A 22324-nucleotide genomic window follows, 5' to 3' on the forward strand; every position below is an offset into this window, starting at 1 on the left:
TTTTAAATACACGTATATTATTTGCCAAGTGATACCAGTGTGGTCCTGAGGATGGTCTTTGGAATCCAAGGTGGCCAGACATCTTGGTCTTTTGACTATTTTATGCTCTCTGAGGTATCATCCTAAAAATTATGCCAGCAGACAAAGTACTCATGCACACACCCATATGTACACACAGGCTTTTTGTCTTTTTTGAATTATTGTTTTTGTTAAGCATTTGCACATATGGTCCCAATGGGTAAATGGGCAAAGGTTAAATCTTTAACATAGCAGTATTTACAGAGGAAGCAGAGTTGTCACAGACATCCCTTCCGCTAGTGCTCATTACAGTAATTTAAATTCTAGGCAATCCTGCTAATGTCAGATGATTACTTTCTTAGTACATAAACAAGAATTTATATAGAAGACATTAAGAAAACTATCTAAGAAATAGTACTGCTTCATGACTTTCAGAAGAAAATTTCTCTGGAACCTAGCACTTTAACTAATTTAATGCCATGTGCTTTAAACAGTTATCAACTCGAGGCTAAGTCCATGTTCAGTTACATAAATCCACTTTACCGAAGTTAATGGAGTTACACTGGATTTGCATGTGTGAGCATACTCTCTTGACTTTGAGTCATTCGCTCACAGGCTGGATGTAGAGATTGCCAGAGGACTGTGGGTTTCCTTCACCACCCATATTATACCTCGTTGGAGAATATATATAATTATATAACTATATGTATGTATTTATATATGTAAATACATTTAATATTCCTTTTGAACTCTAATTCTGAAAATTAGATTTTGAAGTTTTTCTTTTTGAATAACACACAACCAGAAAAATTACAATCCGAGTGAAAAAAGTCAAAAGAGAACATGAGGGCTCACCTGAGGATATCAGCAGTTACCCTGGGTACAGAACTAAACCCTAAATATTATGTTACATTTATGAATGCATTTGGAAATATACTTTTTAAAATCTGTATAAAAATACTGAATATGTACACAGCTCAACATTTCAAATTACTTTTTATCTAACACTAGGTTACATACTGCCCTTACCTACTACAGTACTGACATGACCTGACTGAGCAGAGACAAATAACTACATCTGCATTTCCAAAGGAATTTTTAATGATGATTTCTCTCCCTGCTCCTTTTAGTTAGACAGAAATATTCTGAAACAGTTGAATTATACTCTGCTCTTTTTCTGTACTTATGTATGAATAACTGAATGAGAATTCTCCATTCTACTCAAAAATTTATGAAAATATAAACACAGGGTTATATAGCTAGCCTTCTTTAATTTTATAGCTATTTTCATGATTTTTGTACAACATTAGTGAATATATTTTAAAACTTGTGATTCTCAGATTCTTCAGTTTCATCTTCTGTGCCTTCAGTGTCAAACATCCTTAAAAAAATTGTTTTTCTTTGAAGGCAAATAAATGCTCTGTTTTCACTTTTACTGAACCTTGTTGATATTAATTTGTTTCTCAAATCTTGTGCAACTTACCCAGGAGGTGTATTTCTGCAGTACAGATTGTCTCAAGGCTGTGAATAAGTTGTAATCTTCTGAACTATGGTGTACTTGGTGTGCAGCCCAAAGTATATTAACCTCTGTAAAACACAAAATTTCTAATGAGGTTTGTACTAGAAAGGCAACACCTGTTTCCCAAGGCCTTTTTTTCTTAAGCTAAAAGCAACTAATCCCCCAATTTACACTTTGCTATTTTACATTAACATAAAATAATAAAACCTAATGCTCAAAGCTGAGTTTCAGTAGGCTGGGTTACATGTCTGTCAGTGCACACAAGTTAGAGTAAATTTCATGCTGAAGTAAAGTGAGGGTGTAGCAGGAACTAAAATCATTGCTGCAGGAGTAGAAGCACGTGTGAGATGAGAATTAAATAGTCAGCCTCATCTGAGTCCTGGTAACATGAGTCAGTAGGAACTCTGTACAGGATTCAGAGGGACAGAGACTGAGGATGCTCTCATGCTTGCACTTGGTATATTTAAAGACTAGAAGGGGACACAAAATTTCCAAAAATTTATGCATCAAATTTAAACAAATGACCTAATTGGTGTCAGCTTTTATGCTTAAATTTTTCTGGAATGTGTGATTCTTCAACCCATTTGTGCCACAGACCACAAAACACAGCCATTGCCTGCCCACTAGTGACAAACAGAAAAACAAACCAATGCTTGCTGGGAACCCTTGACCCAGCCAAAGGAGAGCAGTGGTTCTATTATTACAGTCAAAAAACAAATTGCTGGAGTAAGGGCAAAACCAGTGTCAGCCACGTCCTCTGAAGCCATGACACCTCTAATGCACTGAAATGAAGAATACTTCAAAATTCTGATTATATTTCAAGGCATCTTCTCACTCAAGTGCAGATCTGGGTAGTCTGTCTGCACTGTAGCTGGAAAGTCTGAAGTGGGATGTTAAAATAGAAATATTCATGGCTATCATATATATAGCTATAAGGATTACCTTCGTTACCGGAAAAAAGGAAAAAGTATTGCAGCCCAAATAATGCCTATTTATCATAATCCTTAATTTGAGGTCTCATGTATTCCAAGTAATGAAGTATACTATACATAAAGCCCTAGCTGATTACAGAAATTAAAAGTTGACTGGCTCTCTGCCAGCTGCACACTCCTTTTGCCACTGATTTGTTCCACCAGGGCCATTAGAGAAGCGCCTTTGGCGGATGCTAGAATCATATTCAGAGAACCAGTTTATAATGTCTGTCTGAAGTCCTGTAATTATCTGCAGTCAAGTTTACATCAAATAGTTTAGGTCTGGTGATTAACATGCACTTGCAATGCAAAGTAATGCAAAAAAAAATCCTCTTAATGAATCTGAAGGTATCTTCACCATTTAGGGGATTAGATTGTCTTTTAAGAGGAGGTAAAAGTCCTGTACGCTAGCAACTGGAACTTTTAACTCTAATTAATTTTGACAGTTTGGTAATTAACATCCCAAAATAATTTTTGAATGACCTCTAAGGCCTTAAAAATACTTGAAATTGCTGAAATAAATCTGTAATTTCAACTATCAAAAAACACTTACACCGAGTCTTAGAATCCTTTCTTCTTTAAATGCATTTATTCCTGAAGGGACAAGTGTTCACTGTGTCAAGAATTAGTGATGCCTCTCAAAAAAAAAACCAAAACAACAACCGCATCTCAGTGTATCTCTGCCTAATAAATACACTAGGAAATGAATTATTCGGGTGAGCTTCAGTATTCAATAATAATTTGTATTTGAAATGTTTCTCAAGACCTCAACAGAAGCTAAATGAGTGAACAAAGCATCTGAAAAGGTGGAGGTTAAAGACCTGTCTTCTTAGTTGTTTTAAAAGCATTTACTTCCTATCACAAACTGTGTGTAACACAAGCCTCCACTCAATGAAGTACAGCTGTGCAAACAGGGTACAGTAACTGGATCTTTCTTCTTTCCCTCAGTCATTTTTCAGCATTATGAAAAGTTCAAGGAAGGGAATCTATGATGATTTTTACAGTCTACTTTCATTGTAGTTAAGGTCAAATGGTTTTCAAAATGAATTACTAAAAAGGCATTTTATTAGGATTCATTTTTCAGCTAAACTGCCTCTTACACTAACAAGTGTATGGAATAAGGTAACCAAATATTGGTAAAATGTTAGCCTTTCAGATGTGCGAGTCAGCTTAAATGATCTATCATTCAAAAATGCACCAGAGGAATATTTGGGAGATAAACAAACAATTTTTCCACAAGTAATTTAACTGCTACAGCTATTTCTAACTTCTGTTACAGCTAAGTAAATTAAACCCTGCTCCTTAATCCTATTCTTGACGATACCAATGGTGCAGACTACGTTAAATTCCTTTGAAAAACAGGCAGACTCGATCGGAAAAAAATTTTGTATTAAAAATTTATCTGAAGAAACTGATAACCAAGAACTTTTTATTTGAAGCAGAAGAATAATATGAATGTGTGAAATAGATCACCCCAAAACTCAGTCTGTATGCATTAGTACATTAAAAATATTACAACCATAATGCCAAAAAGACGTCTCAAATCTAAGAAACAGACCAAGCATTCTTCAAGGAATAAAGCTGTCTGCTCACCAACTGCCCGCAATAGAAATTAAATTGTATCTGTCTACAGAAGACTTGCGGTTTCACTTTTTCATTCCTAATGATGGTAACTTGAAAGAAAATGAGAAAATTATTTGAATGAGGATAAAATTATAAAAGACTCCTTCTCATATGTATTATTACATAATGACCAATAAAGAGAGCAAGGCTGAGCCAATTCTAACATAGATTTAAAAAAAAAAAAACAAACCTATGCAGAAAACAGGAAGTATTACTGCATTCTATAGATTATCAAATTCTACTGTGAAGCCACAGGAAAAAAGTAGGCAATGGAATTGGAGAAGCCACCGAGACAATGCCCTAATGGAATTTTTGACATTTCATAATTCAAATGTGATTGTTAAATACAATTTAAAAAATCGATAACTTCAATATGCTTATGCACAAACCCCCTATTTTTGATTCAGGAGAGTGAACCTCATAGAATCATAGGATAATTCAGCTGGGAGAGAACCACTGAAGGTCTCTAGACCAACCTCCTGCTCACAGCAGGACCAGCTTTAAGTTCCTCAGACTCAGCTGGGTCTCAGAAAACCTCTGCATCTTCTGCTATTAGGGCGAACTACCTCTAACTGAAGATAAAGGTAGCATTTCCTTTTCATGTCGTCGTGAGGAAAGTTATACAAGTTATAACACAGCACAGCAAGGACCTCCTCTCCTGCCTTGTCTTTCCCCAACTTCCTGTTAATGGATGGAGACCTGATGAGCTATTCTCATCTGGGGAACAACAGAGCAACTGCATCTTGCTACTGGAGTAACTGTTGAATTTATTACTATTATTATTATTACCATCACCTACTGAATCAATTAATATTTTCATCCATCACCCAACTTAAAGAATCAGCATGTAATCCCAACAGAGAATAAATGAAGCCATGTAGCTAGATGAGGAAGGAAAGAAAATTGGTGCTACACAGCAATTGCTAAATAAGGGACAGGTTATAATTTGGCCCTCAGTTTTCTATTATATTTTCTGTTGGTCTTTTCTTTCTCTGCCTCTGTCTCATGGTTTTTTTACTAAGAGTTTGGACTGAAATGCAGGAGACACCGAGCTTTTCTTCAGACTCAGGTGTTTATTACTTCTTATCTATAGTACAGCTGCACAGTATGTGCCTCTAAGTTAACAAGGTGAAAATGGCCCCTGAATGCTACCTTCCAAGGTCTTTTAAAGCCCAAACTACCCAATTATGGAATTCCAACTAATTTATTTTTACTTATAATCCAATAACTAATCATTCATGTTCTGCACTGAGGGTTTTTTGAACCAATACCAGATCACCCAGGCTTGTGAAGAAGAAGAAGAAAGAAGAACTAACCTACAGCCAAAATCCTTCATCTTGTTACATGTATATTACTATATCCCAGAAACCTAAATTTTCTATATCTCTACATATTCCACCCAGTGATCTAACAAACTTCTTTTTAATTACACAGCAACAATCTCAGTGCCATCACATAATTTGGAAAGCCTTTCCCAAGGCCTCAGGTCAAATGCAGTGTGCTTTTGAGGATCACTGCCTGTCAGCGCTAAAAGACTGCAATTCTCTGAACCCAGGCTTCCAACAGTTTTCATTCTAGCTCTTTAAGCCTCTGTGAAGTCATCTCAGAATCAGACCTGCACGTGCTAAAAGCAGGGGGTTCCAAGCAGCTGAGAGACTCCTATCCTACAACTAATTCCAAAAGAAAACAAGGATTTGTCATTTTAGCATTAGTTCAATGTATGAATTCTGTTATTAGAAAAAAGAAAATGAGAAGCTGAGGGAACTGGCCTGGAGAAGCACAGGCTTTGGAGGAACTTAATAGCCTTGTAACAACAACGAAGCACTGGCTAACAAGAAGCTGGAGCCAGGCTTTTTTCAGCAGTCCCACTTTATCTTCTCTTCTGGATTTTCTAAAATGAAAAAAGATTATTGATATTATCCTTCTTTTGTACTTCTTCCTGCCTCCCTCCTCCTAATTAATTCATAAAATGTAATGTTTCACACACTTTCAAAATTATATCAGTAAGGCAACCAATGATTTTACTTAGGCTTAATTTTTTTATTTAAAATTAATTTTTCATTACTAATCAAGTTCCTTTCTATGAATCCCTAAGACAGATCAAATGCCTGGGCTATATTTCACTATTTCTGAAGTATTTCTTTTGTAGTAGTAGAAAATGGTCATTGTGCACATAAGATTCCTCTTGAAGAATACATAATACAGATAGGTCAAAATGAGATTTTTTTGTTGTTGTTCATTTCTGTAATTTTAAGTGATTTCCACATCCCAACACATTTTGATTAACAACAGGAAAAAACATGTATGCCAAAAAAACACCTGTTAAAAACACTCATTTTAAAGAGTGATTTCAATGACAACAGCCATTTAATGAAATCCTCAGGATCAGTGAAATGGTAAAGATTTGATGAACCTTGAGTAAATAAAAAAGATTAGAGATGACCCTTTAATTAAAATACGCACACAAGCTTTATAAGACCCAGATCTTAAATAATACAGAAAAAAAAAATACAGATGATGAGTCATGTAGAGCTTCCATTCTCTTTCAGTCAACACCAACTGTAGCTAGGAGAACAGGTGAAATTTTCCCTTCAGTACCTAAATTTAAACAGAGCCTTCAGTTTTGCTATGCTAGTCATCTTTTACAAGATGGCATGGTCCCAACTGACCCCAGTGTGGAATCTGGTTCCTAAAGCAGGTGTAACCCACAGGGCTTCAGAGGCAGGTACTCTGTGCTGTGTTCACCTACAAGCAATCAAAAAGGGATCATCTCCTGGGTCTACATCTCTCCAGTCAGAATTAGTAGAACCCCAGGATGACAGAGGAAAGAAAAATGGCCTGGAAGGAAGAAACGTCAGTCACTCCTTTTCTATGCATTCCAACCCTATCTACAAAGATAATAGAGAGGAAAATACATAGCATTTAAATAATTTATCTGCTAAACTATTAGTTCTTCTGATTTGCAAAAAATCCCCAGCTGTTTGATTAATTACTACTTTTCTGCCTTCTTCTAATTGATCTGTTCATAGAATCATAGAACCACAGAATATGCTGAGTTGGGAGGGACCCACAAGGATACCAAGTCCAACTCCTGGCCTGGCACAGGACAGCCCAAAGAATCACTCTATGTGTCTGACAGCTTTGCTGAAATGCTTCTTGAACTCTCTCAGGATTGGTGGTGTGACCACTTTCCTGGGGAGCCTGTGCCAGTGCCTGGCCACCCTCTGGTGAAGAACCTTTTCCTTACCTGATGCAGCTGCATGACTGGTCACGAAAAAGAAGAGATCAGTGTCTGCTTCTCCACTTCCCCTCATGAGGAAGTTGTAACTGCAATGAGGTTTCCCCTCAGTCTCCTCTCCTCCAGGATGAACAGACCAAGTGACCTCAGCCACTGCTCATACAGCTTCCCCTCAAGGCTCTTAACCATCTTTGTTGCCCTCCTTTGGACACTCTCTAAGAGTTTAATGTCTTTTTTTATTGTGGCACCCAAAAATGCCCCCAGCACTCGAGGTGAGGCCGCCCCAGTGCAGAGGAGAGGGGACAATCCCCTCCCTTGCCCAGCTGGCGATGCTGTGCCTGATGCCCCCCAGGACACGCTCGGCCCTCCTGGCTGCCAGGGCACTGCTGACTCCTGTGCAACTTGCCACTGACCAGGACCCTCAGGTCTCTTTCTGCAGCACTGCTCTCCAGCATCTCATTCCCCAGTCAGTCTGTACATCCAGGGTTGTTCTGGTCCAGGTATAGAATTCAGCACTTGTCTTTGTTAAACTTCCTGCAGCTGGTGATTGCCCAGACCTTTAATTTGACGAGGTCTCTCTGCAGGGCCTCTGCCTTCAAGGGAGTCAGCAGCTCCTCCCAATTTAGTGTACTATTGATGCTTTTTAAGAATTTTAATAAATTCCTTCTCATGCAGAGCTTTTTCACAGAATGTCATTCCCTCCTGGATTCTACACTTGCATTGGATAAGCAACCCCTGAGATACAGTACCACTTAAATTTTGTTACCGGAAAGGACAATTACCAGACTTTTAAAATAAAAGTTGGCTAAAAAACTGTATTTTGGGACCTATTTGGGATCCACCTTGCATAAAACCAGAAATCTAACAGATTAGCTATCATCTCCACAACAGAAGTAGATATGAACTGTGTGCAACTCTCCTGTTCAGTCTGTTATGGTGTAGCCCCTCTTTTGTGACTCTTCTGAGCCAATTTTGCTTTATGTTTTTTGCTTTAGTGTTGTTCAGGCAGAGTTGCAGGATAGGTGATTTGCCAAAAGGCTCTGCTTCCTGCTTATTAGAAATATAATTCTTATAGGAAAAATTCTTTCCTCGGTTACGTTAGTGTTAGCATAGAGCTGTGTGGGTTTAATGAGAACAGGACTAGATCCAAGGAATTTATCTGGAAAGCTCTGTTATATACCACACACTAAGAAGCATGTATACAGGAAAATGTACACTTTTGTTTGGTTTTTTTTTAAGAAGACACATTTTTCTTAAATTGTGGCCTTGGCTACAGTGAGTTTCAGCAGTTTGTATTCTCAAGATAATCACATTTGTAAATCAAAAGACTGGCTGTAAGGAGATCTGAGTTCAAGTAGTGAACTAGACTTGATTTACTATAGACCTTCAAACAATTTTCTTAACCTTCTTCTGCACATTTTTCTTGAGAAGCACCTATCTGTGCATGTACCTGACCCAGACCAGTTCTCAGCCTTTAGAAAGTAGGAATTTCACCACTGTTTAAAATATTAGCCATTGCTCATTGAGTTGGTGTGTCAGGAGAAGGGGAACAACTCAGACGCATCTTTTCAGCCTCAGTATTATCTAGTCCTCCTTGGTCATTTTGCAATGAAATACATATTGTGCTACCCACATAATGCCAGGATAGGCAATCACACAGCATGTCTCAAAGCCAGTATCAAACAGAAAATGATGCTACCCAGAGACACCCTGTGACCTATATAATCACAATCCAGCAGCTAAATTAGGAAATTTCACTTGGTGTTCTGCAACTGATCCTTCCGTGATGTGAGATGTGCTCTTTCTGAGCTTTGCTCAGGATTATCTCTGTTTTTCAGCCTTCTTCTTATGTTACTGTATGTGGTCAGCAAACTATTTAGTGAGTGGGCTAACTTGTAATCAAGTAATACATGGTATACACTCCCATGGTTTGTAAGCCAAAAACTGGAGCAACCTTCTACAAAACCTGCCTCCAGAATGTGTGCACAAGCCAAAACCTCCTGCTTGATCTGCTGCCATACCAGTTGAAAACACAAATCTGCTCCCACACAAAAAAATCCACAATAAGATCTGCAAAACTTAAGATGCAGAATGGTCTGGGGAAACGTGGGAAGAATCAAGATAAGCCAAAGTATTACACATGCTACCCAGAATAAACAACAGGCCAGATCATATCCCCTTCTAGCAAGAATCCAGGGGACTGTGAACTATACTCAGATACACTTCTGAATCTGTAAAGTATTTAGGATATCATGTGGTTAGGAAAGCAGAAGCTGGCCAGGTCAAAAATAATGGTCCTCTCAACCCATACGTGCTGTATGTTATTTCCTGGCGAACTCATAAGCATGGGACATCAGTGCAAAGGCTAGAAAAAGCCACAGCATACCCAAAGATTCAGTCTCTTCTAGTAGGAGCAGTTCTCTTGGAAACTAAGCTGCATGAGACAAACCTCATGCAGCATTGTTATATCCATGTAAACCAGAGTAAGAATCTCAGTTATTACATTAGGACAGTGTTAACCCATGGCCTGTAAGCTTTTCATACAATTTCCAGGAACTGAACAGTCTGTTTCCACATACACCATGGAAAGCCACAAAGGAATAAAGGTTATCAGGTAAGAGTCAGAAATAAATTATAGTGACTCAATCTCTGACTTCATTCATAGTTCTAACAGAAAATGAACTTGCATTCCTTTGTGCAAAAAGATACTGAGAAGATAAATGATCCAAAGCAATTTTAGCATGTGATTGTTGGATTTGGACACTTCCACAAAGACAAATAGGAAAAATTCAAAAAATGACGAAAAATACAGAAGGGATGAAGTTTTAGTACTGTGTATATATGTTAACTGTGAAAATAGTGGAACATTTGGCAACTCTTTCAGTCCACAGTAGGTCTCTCACAAAAAATCTTGCTACAACAACTTGCCTGACCAGCCTGTTTCTCACACCTTCTTGAAACCAATTGTTTAAGTGCTCTAGTTGTCTAGAGCAGCTCTGCAGCTGGTCAAAGCATTGTTTCCCTGAGCTCTGGGTGATCTCTGTAACAAAGACAGGAGTCTCTGGACCATCAGGAACCAAGATGGCGGCAGCTGTTGCACTTTCACTTTTCTCTTTCACATGTCTATAAGGCTTGATTCAGGTATCCTGTTTTCCAGTTGTTAAGGATTTCATCACAGATTCTTTATGTGTAGAAGTGTTAAAACAGCTCTGATTTGTTAAAAAATTAAAAAAAAAAAAAAAAAAAAAAAAAAAAAAAAAAAAATTGGTGCCATGGCAGTTTCAAGCATAACCAAACCATAGCATAAAATCCTCTTTTTGAACCCAGTCCCAAGCCCTGTCAAGCCTTTTCCACAAATATTGGCCTCAGGTTTTTTTCAAATACCCTTTCTTTAGTAAAGGCTCCTCCTGGTTATAGCAAGGTTATCCACCTTATACCTCACAGCCTCCTGACTGACACACTGAAATTCATTGATGTAGAAACTTTTTGCAGCACTTCGCTCTTTCTGCACCTTTTTTTACTACAAAGAGGAGAATAAGGCTCATTAATTTCACAATTCTAAATCATCGTGTTGGTGAAGGTACATTTCTATATTAAAATAAAACATAAAACAAATTTCTGTGTAAAGAAGATCCCCAGCAACTGGTTCAAAATGACTTCTATAGGTGCCTCTTTATACAAGCTGCAGACTGGACTCAAGCTTCTCCCAGTATGGCCAATAACAGCACTGGCAGTCTTCAGTTCTGAGCACTTGACAACCTGTATATTGTAACTTAGTGTTACTGAATACTGAGGTCAAACTGAGGTATAAATGTGTGAAATGCATTAACTGTGACAAAATTAGCACTGTATTCATTAGCCTGATAATAAAAAGAGAACTGAGACTAAATTAAATGAAATCTTTAAAGGAAAAAAAAAGTTACTTCAAAAAACCTAAAGATGAATTTTTACCTCAATTCTTTCATTTTTTTTCCTTCCCCAAAAGAATCTCAGCCACTGAAATGTCAGCTTATGCAATTTGAGAACATATTCATCTTGGAGGATCTTAGAAGGAAATTGCTGAAATGAAATGGGAAAAAAGAGAGAAGATAATTCTCCTTTTGTTGTTTCTGTGTGGGGGAGTGGGGGTGAGAGTTCTCCTGTATTCTGGGCTGTCTTTACAAAAGATTGATGTTTGGTGTCACTGTTAGGAAGTGCAAACTGTTCAGCTTCATTGCAATCTATGTCCTCATCCTCCTGCTCTGCAGGATACCACATACTTTGGCAGGCAATATTCAGAAGGGAAGCACTTTAATGGCAAGAATGTATACCAGTGAAACCTTTTCCCACAACGTTCAAAACTCTGAATGTGCATACGTTAAAGCAACATAAAGATGGAGGATATTAGGAAAAAAACAATAACTGATAGTAACTCAGGCACATTAATCTTACTTTTTTGCCCCTCAGAACAATACATTCAAAGAATGCTAGGGAAATACACTCACAAGGGTAAAAAAAGAAAAAAGAAAAAAAAAAAAAGAAAAGGATGAACTGGAATGATTTCAAGTTTTCCAACCTAAAAGCATAAACATACTTTTTCAAAGGAAATATGCACAGCCCCTTCATGTAACTTTTACCTTTTAGGCTGAATTCTTGCATTCATTTATTTGGTTGGTCATTTTTTCCAACTAGATACAGTAAGAATTAACTCTGATAAGTCCATTTATTCTGGTATAAAAGAGGAATTGGCTCCCTAGTGTTCTCTTCCAAAGTGTTTTAAATGACTTATTAAGCCAAGTTCCTGAATGATAGATGTGTGGAAATGCAGACTAGATTTGCAAATGAATCTATTGAAATTTACGGAGATATCGGGAAAGCCCTGTGCTTATTAAACAGTGGTAGTTCCATTGTATTTGGCAGCCATCCGGTTCATTTATAGCATATGTGATGTGTGCTAGAAGAGACCAGCACTTCCACAAAGTACATTTGGACCAGTGTTGTCAGTACTTATATTATACTCCTATTCCTAAGAGTATATAGCTGACCACAGATCCTCTATGTCCATTAAGTAATTACCTATGGCTACATCTCACCTGCAACAGATTGGCTCTGGACACTATTAAGCATGCTAAAACTTTAACAGCCTTTTCCATTTATCATCCTAACAAGAACGACATGGAAGCCATTTAGACAGATAAGATAAAGAGAGCAGAACACAGTCAATTGTCAAAGCAGGCAGCCTCAATTTAAATGTGAAAAGAAAGGTACAAGCTTGCCTCCATACCCCACCAAACTGGGATCTATCTGGTAGAGCACACCCCTAAGTGTGTCAGCTGGGATTATCTAGAGAATGTCTCTAGCACCAGAATGTTATCTTCAAGGTTTTGTCTCCCACCACTCCCTGTCCTGTCTCTTCAGCAGGGAACAGACAAAAGCCTAAATTAGGACTACACAAATAGGTCTTAACATTGGAGCCATCAACAAGGATACAGGTACCAGCAGCATACTTGCATTTAGCCAAAAGGGATGAAAGACTTGAAGAAAGCATTTTACTTGGGTGCCCCTTGCTAATAGTGCTAACTCTGGAATTCCAAATACCAGTCAGAGGAGTAACTTTATATTACATTTCCTCTTTCTCCAAAATATTGATAAATGATTACTAGCTGAAGACAGGTGAAGCCACACACAGTAGAGTTTCAGGTACAGACCTCATTTCTACATGTGCCGTAAGTTCTGGTAATAAGGTTGGAGAGCTGAAGGTGCTCCTGCACTACCAGCAAGCACTGAAACAGATTGCAGGTCTGGGAGTGCAAAACAATGGCAGCAGCTAACAGATGAAGCCGGAGGTGTGGGGGAGCAGGAATACCAACAGACTCCTATGATGCTAATTCAGACTGATTTGTCAAAGAGCAGCTATTGCACTTGACCTGTAAAGGAACTCCTCCTACATGCTCACTGGGTTTGGCAACCACATGTCTCCTGAATGATGTTGCATTTTCTGACTTTAAAGGCCAATAGCTAGTGGCTGGATAATTAGTACCAGAGCTAACAGAAATGAAAGGATTTCAGGGACAGAAAATAGCAAGTTTGGAAAAAAATATTTTCAGCTGATTAATTACAACATTTTTACACATCCCACTGTAAAAGAATTCATTTTTATCCTTTATCTGTTTGCTCTAAGTTACAGAACAAGCTAAGACTGAAAGCTTAATGCAGGATGCAACTGTTGTACTTTGTACTTTCCAATCACACAAAAGTCAGCATTAAAGCTATGAAGTGCAGGATACTAGACTGCAGACTTACCTCAACCACTGAAGTTGTATATAGGAAACAGATCTGCCTAAGAAAAATAGGCTCCTCTACTTTATACAGTGTCATTATTATCTGGCAAGGGTAGTGTATTTCACTTTCAATATAAAAATATAAGGGGTTTTTTTTCTGCTTTGAGATCTCTGGTTAAAATCCATCGCTAGACGAAAGAACTGACCCAAAAAGAGTGTGCTGTTGGCTTTTTTAGGCAGATTGAGCCAAACACAATTCTTGTCTACCAAAAAATCCTATTACTCCACGGCCAATCTCCGCCTACTATTAGCAGGGGAGGAGAGGGAAACAAGAGAATCTTTCTCTTTATCTTAAAAGTGTTGATTTTTTTATGGAAAACATACTTGTAAGTACAAAGTTTTACAGTCTGTTAAGACATATTGAACAGTAAGCATTTATGTATCATTTCACAGGATATTTTATATGCACTCCAGTACCCATTATCTCTATACCCAGCATGGGAGCTTTCAAAACTTTTAAGTTAAAGGACTACCCCATACTCATCTCACCACTACATTAGAGTCTTTGATAGAAGGTCCCAGCAATGGATAAAATATTTTTTAACTTCCCAGCCAAGAGACACTCAGTGGCAGCAAAACAGTGGCTAGAGGGAAGCAGTGCACAGCTGTGCCAGTCCAGGCTAAGAATATTCTTTAGCCAAAACTCCAGAGAAATTGCTAGGAGCTTACACTAGGGAATCAGGACCTAGATAATCAAATCAGTATAACTGACAGGCTTCAATATCACAACATCTAAGCTGTGAACAACTGGCTATAGCGCACCAACCTTCTTTATTTCACCTCCAGGCAGAGAGAAGCAAGGGAAAATAAGAAAAAAGGGCGGGGGGGCGGGAGGGGGGCAGGGGTGAGAATGTAGAAACACAAACAAACCTAATTTAGAGATAGTTGCTGAAACACATCAGAACAGTAAATTCACTTAAAAGAACTTGATGTATATAAAGATTGACATGATTTTTCAGAAGCAGATCAAAACTTTATTTGATTGTTTAAATAATTTTAATCCCACTTAAATAACATTCCCAATTAATAAACCACTGCCTTAGAGAAGAAGCATGTCTGATAAAGCAAGTGGGAATTGAAAGACATGGTCAGAATAGCAAATTTCTTTGTTCTTTAGTTTATAGAAAGAAAACTTTACTTCACAGGCCTGTTTACTTCCTCTGCTACTTGCCAAAAAAAGAACTATAGTTTAAGAGTACTAAGTACTCTTCTTATTCCCCCACCAACATTACCAGAAAGAAAGTACTGTCTTGTTAAAAATTTGGATAAAATAATAAATGTTTTGGCCGGATATCAGTACAGATAGTCTGTTTCCAAATCTAAAAGCAAAACAAACATCTGCATTTTGCAACTGGCTAGGGCAATCATATCACCCCATAGATGTTCATCTAATTCTATTACAATAGGCTTCTAATCATCCACATACTTCCTATGAAAGTAGCTTACAAACCCTTAGATCAGGAGCACTTCTTTCTGTGCATTTATTGAGCATACAGAACCTACCAGCTCTGATCTCTTCTGAGACTTTGTGGATCTCCTGTGCCATGAGACCACATAAGGTCTGAATATTCAAAGTTATAAGGAAAGATTTATAAAGGTGTACAAGAGACAGATACATTTGTTTCTGGAATTAGATAGGGCTGGTGAAGTAGAGCTCAGTGGAAAAGCAGGTGGTTGAGATTATGATCAACCAGGCAAACAAACTCAGGCAAGCTGGACCAGATGGCCTTTTTTCTGTTACTAATATTACTTATGTTCCTATTCAGCTGTAAGAAGTTACAAATAGTTTACCTGTTCAGATTTTTCTGACTCAAATTACATAAGATCAATGCTCTCACTTCACTGTCACATTAAAACTTATCATGACACTGTCTGTAATTCTATTTAATAATTTACAATGCGGCCAGCCCAGAGGAGAAACTGGTAGGTGTAACAGAAGAAGTTTTGCCTTTTACAACACCAATTACGCAGCAAACCACTTAAAAAAGGAAAGGAAAAAACCAAGCAAACCCCCAAAAACTTAATCTAGGAGATTAAGCACTACTAAATACAACAAAACCTAAAGTTAAACCCTATTTCCTGCATTAAAAGATGAAATTTTGATGGAAAACTAATGGGCGTGACTAAGCTGTAGTCACACAGATTGCATGACACATTAATTTACAACTGCATCAACCATGTCTAAACCTCTCCTTCATCTAACATGGGATACAGTTGAGAGGCTATAAATTTAAAATCAGAACAGTATTTCACAGGTGCAAGAAAAAAAGTAACATCTCTAAGATCCCCATTTGCATTCACTTATTTAAAAACTATACAATTCACAAGCAATTTTCACGACCTACAGCTTATTCAGATAAATTCAGACTAATACAAGCATGGCTTTTCTGTGACAACAGATCTAAACTACTGTTAGCAAAGCAAAGTTTGCCAGTTGTGGGGTACATTCTGATGCTGTAAAGATTCTAATAATCTAGAGAGAAAGTTAACAGAGAGACAAGACTTGCAGTATTATGACCAGAGCAATCCACTCAACATCTATCTATACCTATTTTCCAAAAGAGCAGTCTCCACTGTAATTTGATATCACATATAATAATATTGAGACAAAGCAAACTGTGTCTATCATACACTTTATAAAACTTTAGAAATCATCCTGCATTTACGTGTATTAACATTTGAAATATCACCTTGGTCAATTAAAGTCTACGGTCTTCAAGCAGTCCAGGTGCAAGGAGCACTGAGGCCACATGAAGGACTGCTAAATTCCAGTTCATATCTATCAGGCGTCTTAGAAGAAACCACAAAAATGTATAAACTATCTATACCTATTTTTCACATATCTTTATTAAAGTGTGCATAGAAAGCAGTAAATCCTACAGCTACTAATATTCATAGTTATTGATTGCTGCTTCATTTCCCTGTAATTATTTCAGAGGAATGCTGGCGGGAGAAATTTACTGTGGCTCCCAGTATAGGTCATATTTCAGGAATAGCTTAACAACATACTTCACAAATTTTCTTGATCCTTGTTCTGCAGACATGCAAATACTTTTATTTACACATGCTATGGGGTTTTGGCTGGCTTGTTTACCATTTATAGTGACAACACACAGCACATTTTCTTTAGACATACTAGGCCAGCCTGTCATTGGAATGAGAGGTGAAATGAGCACAGCTAAAGTCAGTGGAAAGAAGGAGACTTTGCCAGTAGCACAGAAAAAACCCCCTTGAGTGGTACTATTCAAATCAGGATGTGACTATAAGTTTCTCGGACTTGCAACTCTCCCTGGAGTGACACAGCAGGCAGCCAATACACGGTTTTTGACACACTTTGAAGTTTTTGGGTACTGAATTCAAAGAATTTTCTTCTTCTAGTTTATACATGTATCTACTGTTGTGGTAAGGCAGAACTTCAGACATTGGAAGCCTTCACTGTATACCAGCATTCTCTCACTTCAAGGGAAGTCAGACAAGTAGTTGTATCTTAAGGGTCTCATTAACTTTGGACCTCCTCACATAGAAATGTGATTATTGGCATGTTCAAGTGTTCTGTTCAGTCAGAATCACAGAGATTTAAAATTTCTGTCTTTATTTTGCACCATGTGCAGTATTGATAGCCTTCGTATAAGTAGCTGAACAACTGAAACAACTTAGTATTTATGCTATGTATTCCACTACTTTATGCCAGCCTCATTCATTCAGCACAACAAAATAAGCATTAATGCAAGAAATTGAGCTGAAAGAGCTCACTATGAAGCAAAATATACTGAGAGATAAACAGGTTGAGGGTTTCTCTTGATGGCCACAGCCATAACCCCTGTGTGATGATCATCTGCCTAAATACTGTTAGTGTATCGTATATACAGATGTTTAGTTATGCAGATTCTACTCTCCCTTTGCATAATTTAATGAAAATGTTTATTGTAGACTACTTACTCCCCCCTGTTTTAATGCAGCAGAGAAGAGCAGAATGCTCATCCATCATCAGTCTGAACATCATCAGGACACTTAAAAATTAAATCATAGAAGCAAAATAAAACCATCATACTCTAGGCCAGCCACCGCAGTCTTTTCTATGACTCTTCTATTGACTCTTGGATCAATAGATGAACATGCACAAAACTGGAAGCATAGAAAGCACATTTCTCAAGAATTCTCAAAAACACTAAATAAATAGCATGGTTACAGCTTCCTGTTCACATTTAATTCAACTCTCTTCGCTTTCAGTAGAGAAATCAAGTTAAAAGATGAAATCAGACCTCACATTTTCAGGAACCTAACCAGGGACAAAGATCTGTTTAAAAAAAAAAAAATCTGTGAGTGGTTTTACTGTAAGCATTGGCATTTTTTGAAAAGTTTAAAGATTTTTGAGCAGTCTTTTTCATTAAAATTACTTAGAAACTTTCATTTTAATCCATTTTAATGATCAAGAGTAATTATTCTTTCTGTAATTAGGTTCTTCATTAAAAAACACAAAACTTGGAAGTGATCTGATTTATTATTGTATTTAGTATTTCTGTATTTTGCCTTATATTGCTTCAGTAGTTTGGGGACTGTTTAAGTATTCTTACCATAATTTGTTCTATCAAACTAGAGTAGACAAACAGCTTTTCAGACAGAGCTTAAACCTGCAAACTGCTGAGGCCTCAGCAGTGAGTACATACTGTATACTGGCTGTCTTCTCTTGAGCTGCACTGCTAGACTTGAGCAACAAGAGATAATAAAACCTGTGAAACAGTGGGACTCTACAGAGTCCATAGAAACCTTGCTTGGACTAAAACTCTAGAAAAATTTCACACCATTGGTGTCCTATGGATACTAGGAGCTTATATATAAATTGCCAACCTCATGACCCAAGGAGTATGCAGTTTATGACCTCATGTACCACTAAATCTACAGGCATGGGGGCTTCCTTGCACCTTCAAGAGTGAACCACAAATGACAAACATTTGCACTACATTCTCAGATAAATCAATGTTATCACCAGCCATACATATCCAGAAGATTGTTCCTTGTCACTTTCAGAAACATACAACATGAATTTTGTATTTTTTGATAGAAAAAATTTTGCTGATGGCAGAGTACTAAAAAAATGGTTTTCTTTAGAACTTTTTGTAATATATCAAAATGCTGGAGGAAGTCTTGATGAGAAAAATTAACCTACTTACTAACCTTTGTTTGTACATGAGAAGATTAATAAGATTATTATTAAGAAATATATATGCTCTGTCCTGAAATTTCTGGTTTTTATTTCCTCTAAAACATTTATCCCAGATCTATGTAAGTTAATCCTTTCAGTATGGTATCTAATGTTTTGATGTCTGGGTGTCAAGCACATTTTTTGGACTGGCCAAACTACAGTTCCAGGGCCTGTGGGAGCATCTCACCAGCTCCAGCTTATATATTGCTGCTGATTTTCCTAGATGTGGCTTTGCCCTACCTCAACAACATCCTCACAGGAAACTCTGGTTTAGAATTCCTCCCAAGTGATGCTTACAGCAGTCAAACCATGGTCAAAAAGCACCACCTTGTATTCACGACCATCTTTTACTGACTAATAACGCCCTTGATAAAGAACTAAAATGCTCCTTTGCACCTTAATTATTCACTCTGTCATTTTGCATGTCAAGATGGATTTGATGCTTCTTCAGCCCAGATGATGAGTACACAATCACTTAAATACAGAAGAGACAGTTGGCTATGTACAACACACAAGGAGATTGCAATTTTGAGCTCTTAACAGGATGGCTTATCTGAAGGTAAAATTATACAAACATAAAATCAAGAAATCTGAGCAACATGCACACAGGATTTTGCATTCATAATCATGCCATACTCTGTGCACTTCTGTTTACAAATGTTGCTATGTATTACTTAATTACATCCCCCTGCAATACAGTCACACACTGGTTACAGGCAGCAGTGACTGGCTGTGAAGATGGATCCTACTCATAGCTGATTTTACTAGGCCAGTTCTCATCACAACTGAACTCTAAAACTTGAAGTGTGCATGTAGGGATTTGCCTGTGGCCACTATTTTGGATTAATGAATAAGCCCCAGAACACAGTGCACATATGATGAGATCTCCAGCTGCAACCCAGAGTAAAAATTTATCATAGACAAGATCTGCTGGGTTCTATTAGGAAATGGGTTTAGAAGTAAGGGAGTGAAGATGTCATAGGTCACAGCCAAGGGACAGCTGAGGAAGCCTGTTGTGATTAAGGCAGCCTTACATAACTGCCATGAAAAATTTTCAGCTCAAAATGCAACATCTGTGCAACCAAATCTACCACAGCAATTGTGAAGACTATGACCAAAAACCAAGGAAAATTATACTATACTCTCTCATAAAAAGTACTTTCCACAAAGAGAATTTTATAGTACTTGACTGAGTGAAATGTTGAGGTCATAAGAGAGAAGTTTCAAGGGGCAACCAAAAGGGATAGGGCAAATTCTTGGTAAATCAGCTATGTATCTGCTATGTCTGTCCTCAGTAGTGCTGAGGGAGCCATGAAGGAAAGAAGTTAGGGGATGTAACTTAAGAACAAAGAAATTATAAATAGTAGAGAGCATTTTTAAACGGATTAGCAATATATATATATATATATATATATATATATAAACAAGCTATACTGGTGACAAGCTGACCAACCATGTTTGCCCATGGACAGCGGGATTAAGGAAAAAAGTGTGTATTATCCTGCTAACATGAATCACTCCAAAAAACAGTATTCTGCAGGATTATCCAGATTTATTATAAGTACTAAAGCATACAAAAGGGCCCCAAATTTTTAATATTATACTATAAATTGACATTAAATGGTCATTAATCACTCTCAAAAAGTATTAATGATTCTTCAATAAAAATGAAATTTCATCATGTTGTGCTTTGCTCTAGCTAGTAATCGTTAACTGAAATCTTGTTTTCTGTTAATTTCATGCAAAAGATAATATAATGCAATGAATATCAAAATTAAAGTAAAAAATCTTTCATTTATTTCCTACAAGATTGTTGAAGGTTAGCTAGATGAGATGATTCAGAGATGTTCAAAAAGGTAGCTGTAACACTACCTGCAGATCAAGATTTCCCATATCTCTGGATCTGACCCCTAGGAAAAATTAAAAATATCTCCTTCCTTGACAGGATAGTGGATTAGTAAATTGTATCAGCTCAAGGAAAGGGCTGATGCACACCTGACAAACAAAGCAGATAGGGTGAGATGGCAGCTGGACTTAAAAGGAAAGAAAATGCCAGGGGGGAGAGTGTGAATGGAGGAGAATAATGGTGTGGCAGAGTGGAGCTTGAAGTAATCAGAAAAGTGAAGCAAGAACAAGAGACAGTCCCTCTGTTCCAGAAACTGAATGCAATCACCTGACTTCACAGCAGGTCAATACTGATGGCATAGAATCATAGAAACATTTAGGCTGTAAAAGACCTTTAAGACTGAAAGGCAAATGTGTACTTAAGCCAGGCAGCACCAAAGTTTACACAGGCAAGAAAAGTACCATAGTCTGTTCAGGGGGGTCTTTCAGTTAGGCTAATGACAAAGACCACAGAACACAAAGCAGTCTAATGGAAATCTGATTCATTTTGCAGATGTTCCTCACATAGAGCAAGAAGAGTTTCAATATTTATCTTTAAATAATTGAATCTCCTCTAACCTGAATATAACTTTCTGTTAAGTAACTTTCTGGTCTGTTCTCCAATCAGCCTTAACATGGTTAGAGACATCACTTTGCTACACTTACACAGGAGATTCAACAGCTGCTTTTATTGCTGTTTTGAAAGTGCCACTTCATGGCACTCTACTGAACCCAGTTTAGATTTTAGAGATCAAACTGATGTCCAGATTCTACTGATGTATTTAAAGATGGATAGGAAAAAGAAATGGGACTTTGTTTTCTACCTTCCCCTTAGATTTCAGAACATGACAACAAATTAATCCTTACACAGGTGTAATCTTTCTCCTAGTGACTAACAGCCAATTTTCACAGTTTTCAATAGCCTGGCCGATTGCATCAGTTTCATTTGCACAATTAATTCTGATATTTAAATGTGAAAATAACCCCAAACCTTTATTTTATTTTAAACATTTTTTTTTTTGGTGTAAAAATTCTTTAGATTGGAATGCATATGTGGAAAAACTCTAAGGTTCAATTTAAAGGTCTTCAGTATTAAAATCTTTTGTTGATAGGACTAGAATTTTTTTTTTTATATTATAAGAAAAATTGGAAGGAAACATCTTCTAAAATCAACATCAAAATATTCTTATCGTTTAAAGTTAAAATTCTGAATACAGTTTTCCACAAGGCACAAGCCTTGCCTAAATTTACAGGCAAAAGAAATAATAAGTATATATTTCTCATTTCAAATTTTGTCTACATTCAAGAAATCTGATTCATTTTTAACCACAGAAACAATTGTTGTGAGTAAATTTTTGCAATTTTAAGATTTGCATATTAAAAAAGGCACAGTCTTACTTTTGAGTTTCACACTAGTCTGACACATCAGAAAAGCATAGGTATCTTTATTTTCTATTAACTTTTTAATAATCCAAAGATTAAAACAACTCATGGCATCAAAGTTCTACTGACTTAATATTAAGTTCAGGATTTACTAGAGCTTTGTAG

At 37.2% G+C, this 22324-nt stretch overlaps 1 protein-coding gene across 2 annotated transcripts in view; it reads right to left on the reverse strand.

The window, feature by feature from the left end:
- Nucleotides 1–22324, reverse strand: part of LOC138106448 (alkylglycerol monooxygenase-like) — a 197195-nt gene that overhangs the window by 116563 nt on the left and 58308 nt on the right. For both annotated transcript variants that reach the window (XM_069007061.1, XM_069007060.1), the window contains exon 4: nucleotides 1502–1605. In XM_069007061.1, the coding sequence (XP_068863162.1) occupies nucleotides 1502–1605 (104 nt within the window). The remainder of the gene's footprint in view (nucleotides 1–1501; nucleotides 1606–22324) is intronic.

Source organism: Aphelocoma coerulescens, chromosome 2, assembly GCF_041296385.1.
Source record: "Aphelocoma coerulescens isolate FSJ_1873_10779 chromosome 2, UR_Acoe_1.0, whole genome shotgun sequence".
NCBI classification, from domain to species: Eukaryota; Metazoa; Chordata; class Aves; order Passeriformes; family Corvidae; genus Aphelocoma; species Aphelocoma coerulescens.